The following is an 11,616-nucleotide window of genomic DNA, read 5'->3' as shown; positions in this document are numbered from 1 at the left end:
AGTGTTCTATGTACAAGTTACATGGATCGACCTTTGCTACTAACAAATCTCTATCTTTTTAACAAATGATGACTAACCATTCATTTATAAAATTAATAAATAAATAAAAAAAAACCATTTACCTATAAAAAGAGAGATAAAAGTTGAGGTTGAAAAAAAGAAATGGATAGAAAAAGCTGCAAGTAAAAAAACAATTTAGGCATTGAATTTAAGCTTTACCAGTTGTTTGTTGTAAAAATTCAATAAAAATAACGTGGGAGAATACATCATCTATACACATTTATTTCAATTGTAAGTTTGAACACATGGGGTCATCTCTTCATCTGATTGGTGTCTTGATATATATATGTATACTAGTTTCTTGTTTGTTGTTAATATATCAGCCATGCTATTCATTTATTTTGAAAAATCAAACTGTGTAGCGAGGCAATGCAACGAAACCAATTATGAGTGGGCTAATTGAATTGACATTGGTCGGCCCAAAGGCCCAATCAAGTGGGACACTTATCTTATTAAGGTCCCACCTTTGCTCACCAGCCCCGCCAAGATTATGCTATTTGTCTATATACGCAAAGCAAAGTAAATGCTAGAATCTTCTTTTCAATTACTGCTTAGTTACGACTTTTAGTGTGTTTTCTTCTGCCCTTAAAATTAAAATAACAATTCCTACTCCACCTTTCTTAAGTGCTAAGTTTTTTTTAGATATTTTTGTTTAATGGGTGGAAATTTTCAATGCTCTTCTCATTAAAAAAAATAACAAACAGCTTCATTTCACATATTTACTGTATTAATTAGAAAATCGCAGGGTCCACCACATGACTACACTGTTTCTACGTGTTGGAGTTCTGTGTGCGCAAAATATCATTTTTCTATTGTACTGCTTGTGTGACTCGGAGGCACGCTCCACGCGTCAAAATCTTTGCCATTTAAATAAATATGTAAATATAAAAAAAATAAAGAATTTAATAAATGTACACTTTCGGTCTAAGCCATTGTAATTTTAGGTGATTGATTGAATACTTATTTTATTTTAAAGATTACAATAAAATAACAAAATCAATTATTTTAATTAATTATTAATATATAATTAATTTATATTGTCTCTTTTTTTAATATTAATACAAAAATACTCTTTCTTTATTTTGTTACTATTATTATAATATAAATATACATATAAAAGAAAATATAATATAAGAATATAATTGAAATGTAGCATAATGTATAGACATCCAATAAAATTCACACTATTGCCACAAAAGTATTTTTTGTATTCATAAGATAAAGACTAATTTACATTCATCCATTGTGTTTGTTTATATTTTCGTAATATAAATAAAGATGTATTATTAAAATATCTGTTAAAGAATAGAAAAAGTAAAATATTTTAAGTAAAAAATATTTTTTTTTAAAATTTAATATATATATATATATATATATATATATATTTAATTATTTAACAAGTATGTAACGGTACCCTTTTTAATATTTCTTTATAAGTTAATATATTTTTCCTGTTAAATAGATAAAATTTTAATTAACATAATATAACTACGTATTGAATTAATGTTTTTCTTAGTTTAATGTTTTTTTTTACTAAATTTTAATTAATAACGGCTTGGGGCCTTGGCGCTTGTGAAATAGTGTAGGTCGATGGGTTACCTTTTCCGAGTCATGATCCACACCGTTGATATTTTGGGCCATACAAATGAACGGTGAAGATGTAATCCATGACAATCAGGCTCGCTATTTAGAGATGGAAATGGAAGTAAAACATTCACTTTAGCTTTTTACACACACTCTTGAGAAAGAGGGAGTTTCTTATTCCTTCTAGAAACAAAAACGCTTCTTTCGGAAACGGAGATTTAGGGTTTTCATTTATCGGCGATCGAAAAAAGCGAGATTTGAAATTGTGAGAAGAAATGGCAGAGCATCACGAACACGACGAATCAAAGGGTGAATCTTTGTTAGACAAGATTTCAGGGAAAATCCACGACCACGATTCTTCGTCTTCATCGGATTCCGATAACGAGAAAAAGAATCCATCCCCTTCTACTCTCAAGTCAAAGGTTTTCAGGCTTTTCGGAAGGGAAAAACCACTTCACAATGTTCTTGGTGGAGGAAAACGTATGCGATTTCCTTTTTCTTATTTTTTTTCTATTCAAATTTATGCTCTTTACTTTTAATTTCTAATATTACTTGCTCTGCTTCAAATTAAAGTTAACATTTTCTATTTATGATATGATCTTGTTGACTTTTTATTTTGTATGAAATGAGATATTTGTTTCTTGCTCTTCAGTGGTTTAGTTGATTTTTAGTGGTTCTAGGGTTTAAGAGGTTTAAGTCAGATCTTGTTCTATCTGATCGCGGTTCTTGATTCTTTGTTCATTGTTTTTTATTTATTTATTTATTAAATCTGAACAAAAATCAAATTTTTATGCACACCGTTTCGGGCTTAGATCTGTAATCCCCTGTTTCCCTGTTATGTTGTTTTCCCCTAAATTCTCCGTAATTAATTATAAGGGGTAGAAGATCGAATTTCCTAGCTGGGATTATCGGTTTGTTTATTTTGTCGGGTAAATTTTAAATTTTTAGTGCAGTTAAATTGTAAAGACTATCATTAAGGATTCACCTTGATGATAAAATCACATATTCTCTTTAAAATTTTGCTTATAACTTTATACAAATTTCATACATCGAATTATGACATAGGTTTTTTAGATTTTTTTATGGTATGTGTTCCCTTTTTTAGTTCGCATGTTGTTTTTGTACTTTTTATTGAATGGCTTGTTATGCAACAGCTGCTGATGTTTTTTTATGGAGAAATAAGAAGATATCAGCAACGGTGCTTGGAGTGGCCACAGCTTCATGGATTCTGTTTGAATTACTTGAATACCATCTCTTGACTTTGGTTTGCCACTTAGCGATACTTGCTCTGGCTGTATTGTTCTTATGGTCAAATGCATCCACTTTCATCAACAAGTAAAGTGCTTTTATCGTGATTGAATTTGGCCTTCTGATATTATTTCTGTTGCGATAAGTTGATTGAATTTTCATGTTCTGGTTGTCTAGGGCACCACCAAAGATCCCACAAGTGCACATTCCTGAGGAACCTGTTTTACAGATTGCCGCTGCTCTTAGAATTGAGATCAACCGGGTTTTTGCTGTATTAAGGGATATTGCTTCTGGAAAGGATCTCAAAAAGTTTCTCTCGGTATGTTGGTTTCCCCTGATCACTGTTTTGTGGTTATTTGTTGCATTTGCTTCATCCACTTAGAAATTGGTGGTGATTAAATCGGGGCAGGTCACATAGGTGGGATTTACTCTCATGCCCCTGGATGATTAATACTGTAATTAACATCTTTGGTTGTTGTACATTTGCCTTTGCTACGTCATCATGGGCAATTAACATTTGTGTCTGTCATTAATTTCAACTTTTTAGCTGGTGTTAATCGTGAGGTTTGTTTTGTATTGATTAGGTGATTGCTGGATTATGGGTTTTGTCTATTGTTGGTAGTTGGGCCAACTTCTTGACATTGTTCTACATAGGTAATGAAATGCTTTTTCATTAATATTACTTCCTTGAAAGTTCAAAGTTAATTTATAGTTTTGTAATGAAATAAATGTTGTGTGTGAAAACAGCTTTTGTTTTGCTTCACACTGTACCTGTGCTTTATGAGAAATATGAAGATCGTGTGGACTCTTTTGGTGAGAAGGCACTTGCTGAGTTCAAGAAGCAGTACGCGGTGTTTGATGCAAAGGTTTTGAGCAAGATTCCCAAAGGAGCTTTGAAAAACAAAAAGAAAGATTAAGTGCTGACAAGTATGTTGTAGTTGGGTTTCATCGGATTCATCATCAGTTTAAGCCCTATAATGTTATATTTGTATTTTTCTGGGGTTTCTTAGTAGACATTGTCGAAGAAATGCTTTTTATGTTTTTCTGTTGCTTACATGGAATATCCTATATTTTATGGTTGAGCTGCTGTTGTGTTGTATTTACATCATGAATATACTTTTCTGCACATGAATGTTTTCATATATAAGAGTAGGTGGTAATAATGTCTCCCAACATATTCAAATCTAGTATTCATCTCCTACTTTCGAAAATAGACGCAGTCCATCTTCCCTATTAACTTCCACTTCCAGCTTGAATGGTTTTGTTTTGCACTATCTAGCTTCTTCCGGAAGAACATGAGCATTTGTTTTCCCCTCATACTTCTAGTTCCGTTTACTAGTTAAAAAAAAAAAAAGCTAAATTACATATTTGGTCTTTTAATTTAATTTGTGGTTAATTTTTTTTAGTCATATTAGGTATTTTCCGGTATGTAGGGTTGATGAAGTCAAGTCTTCCATCTTTCCTGTGCTAGAATATAGGTCGACAAGATGAATTAAAAAGTAGGGATTTTAAGAAAACGAAAAAAGTGGTTGCCACTACCTTAGAAGCAAAGAAGGAATTAATATTTAATTGATTTGGATTTTAAAAACGGGAGAACAGTTGAAATAAATCTTAACTAGATTGAAAAGACTAAACAGAGAGGGAGGAAGAGAACCTCGACTACTCTAGGAAATGAAGTTGAAAAAAAATAACCACAGTTGTTGAGTTGAAATGGTATACAAATATGCATAAGTATTCATTTTTTTGTTGGTTCAAAAGGTTTATATACAATTTAAACTTTTGTAATGACTTGATAAAGATTGGCTTTGAGAACTCTTAAAGTTGTTTGTTACTGTTTAGATTTGGAAAAAGTTTAAAATGATGACAGAAGAAGATTGCTTAAGAGCAAAATGATGACAGAAGAAGATAAAGAAAATTTATTTTTCCAATAATTCTAGTTGAGTCATAAATTTTAATCACCAACATCTAAATAGAGAAATTTAACTGAAATTACAAATATGATTAACAAAGTAAAACTAAAAGATTAAAATAGAAGATTAATATGATTAACAAAGTAAAATTAAAAGATTAAAATAGAATAAAAATAGTAATGGAAAAAATAAATAAAAAATTAGAATATAAATATATCATTTCTTTTAGAAAAAGGACAAATGTATAATTTAGCCTTAAAAAAAATAACCATGACAATTTCTTGTGAATTGTCCATTTCAATGTTACGTTGAGACAAGACAAGATGACGATAACTTTTACCGTATTAAAAAAAAAAGAGTGCACTAATATTATAAAAAATTTAGACAATAGTTGAGTTAGTTTTTCACTAATTGATCTACTTCACTATTTACATATTGCATTTAAAGATTAACTAAGTTAAATTATTATTGGTTTAGGTCATTTTTTATTACAGAAAGAAAATTAAATTTTAATTTTATTTATTTCAGAAGAAATTTAAAATGCAAAATTTAAATATTTGTTGGATTAAATTACATAATAATATGCAAAGTGATTCATCAAAGATAAGTTATTCAACTATTTGTCAATTAAATTTATAGTACTAAAATATATCAATTTAGAGATGTACAGTGTAATCACCCAAAATAAACATAAGAATAGTATAGGCTATAGCACCCATCAAATTTTATTCTCTATCCTTTAATTGTGTAACTTTTGGAGTAAATTTTACATAATCACAAGATCAAATATATATAGTATTTAAATACATATAAAAGAGATAATTTTTTTAATAATAAATAAAAATTTAATTTTACTATTTTCTGATATTTATTTTATGTGTGTAAGTAATATGTATTAAGTCTTGTGGTTGTATAAGACTAATTATAGTTTACGAATAAGTTGATTTAAATAATATATAATTATAGATTTTAATTACGAACATTTATAGTCAGTTTATTTTATAAAAATATCTTAATTTATTTTAGATTTATGTTAATTTTTTTAATTAATAGAGGAGTAAGAGATTTATATACAAAAAACAAAGTAAAAGATTTTAAATTAAACAGTCATTTATATTTTTTTTAAATACTAAAAAAATTAAAAATAAGTTCTCTTTTAAAGTATTCTCTTCATTCTAAAATAATTGAGATATTTACAAAAAAAATTTGTTGAATGACACTTAATTTTCAAAACATTTTTGTTTTACCATTTAATTAATACTACTTGAATTATTTTTAATACTCTATTTTTTATTGTAGATTTATGATATTGATAATGCACTAATACTTTAAAATAATAATTTGATAAAAGTAATATTTTTTTTTCATTTATATGTTTTCCTTAATACGTGTAAAATAAACAAATAACTAAATTATTTTAGAATAAGTAATAATATTTTCATAAAGTAAACATCATATTATGTTATAAAATTCACCATTAGATAAAATTTTTTAACACATAGACTACTGTAAATAATTTTTTTGGGTGAAAATCATTGTTATAATTCTGTAAAATTATTAATTAAATTAATTTAAAAGAATTCAATAAGTTATTATTAATGTGCGTTAACATGAACGTTTAAATGCTTTTAACTAACGCTATGGTGACATCAAAATGACATCATATTTATAAATAAAAATTACAAATATAGTATGTGATATAAAGTTTTACTCCAATGAGCGCTATGTATATGATGAATAATGATGAGCCGAGGCTGCGAATGTGATTAAAAGAAAGTAAAGGTACTTACTATTTGGTTGCAAATTTCATAATCTCTATTGAATAGTTTTAGGCAGTGTTCGTTTCACAAAGAATTTTACATTGCAAAGTGAGCATTTATGGCATATATGCATGAAAGCAAGCAAACTCATTATTGTTAATGTTCGGCAAAACAGCTTAGCTAATGAAATTACTTTTAACTGATCATGGGTGCATTCTGGCTTCTATTATCTTGACTGCAATATCTGAATAGAACAGGTGCCGTTAGTATCTCCAAGATCAAATTATCCCTTCTTTTGATAACAGGTGCAGTACATTCAATTAATATGTCTTCAGGAAATAAGAGTAAACCATCCATTTAGACTTTTGAGTATCACTCTCTCCTACTATCTTTTTTTTCTTTCAAATAAAATAATGAATGATTTAAAATGTAGAACTCATCAGGTTAAGACAAACATTAAATTTAAAGAGTGTCGACATGAATTCTTATAACTCATCTACCAAATAACTCACACTCTCCTACTTATCTAAAAAACATACGAAAATAACCTTAAATTACGTAAAAATTCAGTCCTTTAACTATATAAATTAAAAATATACTAACAAATGCCCTTAACTTGTTAAAAAACTAAATATTAAAAATTGTATAATTCATAATTCTAAGAATTATGAAAAGGGATATTTAGAATTATGAAAAGGGATATTTTTCTTATTTTTCACTTATTTGACAAGATACTAATACAGATACTAATACTAAGAATTATATATTGACAAATTTAAAATAATATAACAACAGTTTTATTTAGATACATCATTATATTATTAAAATATCTTATTTGACCTAAGAAAATCAATGAGTATGATAATGTACTTCAAATAACTAGAAAAAATACTCTTGAACACCATATATAAATTTCTAGTAAATAAACACCAATACATCATGTTGTGATTGACAGCAAACATTTATTTATAGAAAAAATATGTTACACTTGTAACTAATTATATTCCTTGCATATGAGCAAAATAGCAAAGATATCATTGGAATTGGAATATATTTGACATAAATAACTAGTGTACTTGGTTGCCTGAAAGGAAAATGTTTTCCACACAATTTCATTGAAAAGGGACTTTCTTTCTCTTCCTTGGTAATTTTTCACAGGAAGTATGACAACTGCTTTTGCTTCCTAGAACCGCCTTCTCCGTATAATTCATTCCACTGCATTAACTCACTCATTCCAGCTCCCTCAACTGCAAAGCTTGCAGCAACCTGTGTGGTCCAAGAAAGTTAGGTGGAGATTAAGCAGTGTCCATTAGCATCACTATAAAACTACGTATTTTAATAGCCAATCCTATCATATCATAGTGTCCATTAGCATCACTATAAAACTACATATTCTAATACTAAGCCAATCCTATCATATCATCAGATTGAATCTATAACTTGGGCTCCATAACACTTAAATCAGTTAAGCAAAGAAACCAACTGATCTGAGTAAATACAAGCATTCATAATGGTTCATATCGCAATTTATCTTCTTTAATGGTTATTAAGAAAAGGGTTGCTTTTATCTTATTGGTAAGAAAAAATTTTACGTTTTTAATAAGGGAAATTGTTGGTTGCTTTTAATGATTGGTTAGAAACAATTTCGTTTTTCTGTGCGAAATTGTTTTTGATTAATAAGAAAAAACAGATATATTTTCTTAGTAACCGTTCAAAAACCAAAAACAATTTTGCTTTTCTATTCTTTGTTTTTGTATCCAATAGTTACCTGCTTTGCGAAAAATGCTTCATAAAATAATTACCTGATTCTTGGCCTCTTTGAAATCCTGCATATTCAATGGCCTAAGAGTAATGACTCTTTCGTGTTGAAGTTTCTCTTTTGCTCCTTGGGTATTCCCTACCATAGATTGTTCTTCTTGTCTGTCTTGGATATCTTTGTTATGTTCCTTGGTAGCTTTCTGTTTCTTATCCTGTTACAAAACATAAACAGCATGTCACCATAATGACCACATAGTCAGAGGTTATACAAGATGTTAAAACATAAATTTTATGGTTACCAGATCCTTTAATCTCTCTTGCTGAATCAACTCTCTAACTGGCCGATAAGCAGCAGTTGTGCAGAAGTTCTACATTGAAAAGTTCACGATAGTAAAAATTACAGGATAATCAAAAGCTCAAATATAACAAAAGCACTTGTAGTACTACATAGTTATATCCATTGAAAACAATATCAGAAAATATTTAACCAAAAACCTTAAGATCACTTCCGGTATATCCTTCTGTCATGGTGGCAAGTTCCTTAAAATCGATTTCCTTGTCCACCTTCTCCTTTGCCAAAAGAGTCCTTAATATCTTTTCCCTATTCTCAACAGATGGTAGTCCTATCATGATTCTGCATTACAATAGATTCAAAGTGATCAAAATGTCACACACACACACACACAATATAGAAAATTATGTATGACATCATTGCTTTTAATATTGGAGTCTTATATGTTTCCTCCTCCCTCAACATAAATTAATTAGGAAGAAGATGACGATGGAAGAGCGCAAACCTCCTTTCAAATCGCCTTATAATAGCTTCATCCAGATCAAATGGCCTATTGGTTGCTGCAAGAACAAGGATGCGCTCTCCTTGTTTTGTCATGAGTCCGTCCCAATGTGACATAAATTCATTCTTTATTTTCCGCATAGCTTCATGCTCCCCGACTCTCGTTCTTTGCCCCAGCATGCTATCGACCTCATCAACAAATATAATGGTTGGGGAGACTTTGGCTGCAAGCGTGAATAAAGCGCGAACATTCTTCTCATCTTCACCAAACCATTTAGAAGTGATGGTAGACATGGACACATTAATGAAACTTGCTCCAGCTTCCTTTGCAATGGCTTTTGCGAGCATTGTTTTCCCAGTGCCAGGAGGCCCAAATAACAATATTCCTCTGCATGGCTTTAGAAGTCCTCCGGTGAAAAGATCTGGCCTTCGAAGAGGAAGCATTACTAGTTCTTGAAGAGATTCTTTTGTCTCTTCTAAGGCACCAATATCAGAGAAGGTGACATCAATCTCATTTGCTGGTATAACTTCAGGCCTTATTCGCTTCTCAAATTCATTGTCAGGAGAAGCTTCCTGCAAGTGAATATTATTAGAGTAAATGTTGAAGCAAAATTCACATTACACGACACAAGAGCGAAATAAAAGAGAGTCGGAAACAGAACAGAAAAGGGTGTTCCTAAATCCTAAGATATGAGTCAACACCATACCTATCTATCGAAGCATTAAGCTTCGGGATGAGAAGATAAACGAACTAGTTTTTTTTAAAAGAAATTTGATTAAAAACAAAGGCTTACAGAAGCTTTTGATGGTGGAACCGATTTTTCAACGCCTGTCTTTGCAACTGAAGTTGATACTGCTGCTTCAGCCTTTTTTTCAGGAGCAGCATTTTCAGCCTTCACTGCTGGTTTCACAACAGTCTCTCCAACACTTGGAGTCTTTATGTTCATGAGAGAGAGAACAATTAACACATCTTAGACTCTTAGTACAAGGTATTAAATAGTTTTTGTTTCGTACTTAATGAACAAACATACAACTACTAGTGCAAACCTCAGACTTTAGAGCTTGATCTTCTGACTTTGATGTATCTTTTCCACAGAATTTTTCCTTCTTTTGGAATATATTCAATGCATGCGACAAACTGTTTAACAAGCATTAGTAAGTACATTAGATATTTCTAAAAAAAAAGGTATATAAGATATTACATAGTTCATGTTCATGCAATTGAAGTTGCAAGTGCCACCTATTGCAAGAAATAATTAGCTTCCCATTTCTGTATTCAAGATCTTTGTTTTTCATCAAATGGTGAGATAATGCTGACACAATAATCTCTTCTATATAGTTACTGAGAACCATTGTGTCTGCCACACAGATGGAATCCAAGTCATCGCAATCAAGATCATTGGCTGCAAGCACTTCCGTGATGTGATTCTTGTTATCCTGAACTTGAATCATCTTCATATCCTCTTCCAATTGAGACTTCCAGCTGACAAGACGTGATTCGTCTTCTGGAGGTCTGATTTCTATATCGTACGGGAAGAGCAAAGTAAGTTTCTCATCGATCTCTTCAAATTCCTTACCAGAATCTAGAACTCGTGAACCAAGAATCAGAATCGGCCCGGAAAGTTTCTTCAACATTTTTTGGAACATGTTATATATCTGTTGTGATCTACATAATAATCTATCAACATCCCTCAGATATAGCACTATCGGATCTCTTTTTGACACAGAAAGCAGAACCTGCAAGTAAGACTTCCAATTATCAAATCAATATCTTCCTAAGGCTGAAATCTCTATATGATTAAATGTAACATTACCTTGTAAAGAGACTGTATAAGTAGTTTTTCATCAAAAGACCAGCTGGAAGTGCGCTTCAAAGGAGCTGAATGGAGATTATAAGATCTTATTAGAAAGAGAGAACAATGAAAATTGACAGATATGTATAAGATCAACAATCATCATCAATTTTTTTACATAAATTTTTCAAGTAACCTGAATTTGTAGAATTGCTTTGCAAAGTAAGGCCACTAATATTTGAAGAGGAAGAAGCATTCCTACGGAGCTTTGGAGGATTACAAGATGCTTCACCCCCCCTGCAAATCCAAAAGGCAAATACTAAAATAATATACTATAAAAATAGCCTGAAAGTTATTTTTTTTCTTCTTCTTATAATGGAGAATATAGATCATTTACTCTACTTACATTGATTGTAGGTCCATTCCACTGCTTTGCCTGTGCATTTTTCCTGCAATTAATTTCGCGTATGGTCAGTGATGTTATTTAATGGGTCTTTTTATAAATTGTGAACTACATAATAGAACTTAAGCTGGTAATGTCCAGATAAAGAGAGAAATTTAAGAAAAAATCAGTTACAAGCTATTCCACTTTGAAAACATTCAATATCTCGAGTCTTTGACCAATTACAAGCTATCATTATTCTTAAACCAAAACAAGGCAGCAACACTGTATTAATAATTGACAATACTTTTGGTTGATTATGAATCTA

General features: G+C 30.4%; 2 protein-coding genes across 2 annotated transcripts in view; one reads left to right on the top strand and one right to left on the bottom strand.

Annotated features, from left to right (window-relative positions):
* LOC101510492 (reticulon-like protein B2) overlaps positions 1-3,974 on the top strand; it is an 8,016-nt gene extending 4,042 nt beyond the window's left edge. Inside the window, exons 3-7 of the mRNA XM_004503603.4 lie at positions 1,642-2,124; positions 2,799-2,979; positions 3,070-3,211; positions 3,477-3,546; positions 3,640-3,974. Coding sequence (XP_004503660.1) covers positions 1,920-2,124; positions 2,799-2,979; positions 3,070-3,211; positions 3,477-3,546; positions 3,640-3,809 — 768 coding nt within the window. The 5' untranslated portion in view covers positions 1,642-1,919 and the 3' untranslated portion in view covers positions 3,810-3,974. The remainder of the gene's footprint in view (positions 1-1,641; positions 2,125-2,798; positions 2,980-3,069; positions 3,212-3,476; positions 3,547-3,639) is intronic.
* A 3,530-nt stretch (positions 3,975-7,504) lies between these two features.
* LOC101510168 (uncharacterized) overlaps positions 7,505-11,616 on the bottom strand; it is a 5,549-nt gene continuing 1,437 nt past the window's right edge. Inside the window, exons 6-16 of the mRNA XM_073370038.1 lie at positions 11,313-11,355; positions 11,103-11,203; positions 10,928-10,992; positions 10,354-10,850; positions 10,161-10,251; positions 9,908-10,048; positions 9,118-9,686; positions 8,816-8,954; positions 8,620-8,688; positions 8,365-8,532; positions 7,505-7,828 (exon numbers count right to left, since the gene is read on the bottom strand). Coding sequence (XP_073226139.1) covers positions 7,715-7,828; positions 8,365-8,532; positions 8,620-8,688; positions 8,816-8,954; positions 9,118-9,686; positions 9,908-10,048; positions 10,161-10,251; positions 10,354-10,850; positions 10,928-10,992; positions 11,103-11,203; positions 11,313-11,355 — 1,997 coding nt within the window. The 3' untranslated portion in view covers positions 7,505-7,714. The remainder of the gene's footprint in view (positions 7,829-8,364; positions 8,533-8,619; positions 8,689-8,815; positions 8,955-9,117; positions 9,687-9,907; positions 10,049-10,160; positions 10,252-10,353; positions 10,851-10,927; positions 10,993-11,102; positions 11,204-11,312; positions 11,356-11,616) is intronic.

This window comes from Cicer arietinum, chromosome 6 (assembly GCF_000331145.2).
Source record: "Cicer arietinum cultivar CDC Frontier isolate Library 1 chromosome 6, Cicar.CDCFrontier_v2.0, whole genome shotgun sequence".
Lineage (NCBI taxonomy): Eukaryota > Viridiplantae > Streptophyta > Magnoliopsida > Fabales > Fabaceae > Cicer > Cicer arietinum.
This window is presented reverse-complemented; position numbering and strand designations above follow the sequence as displayed.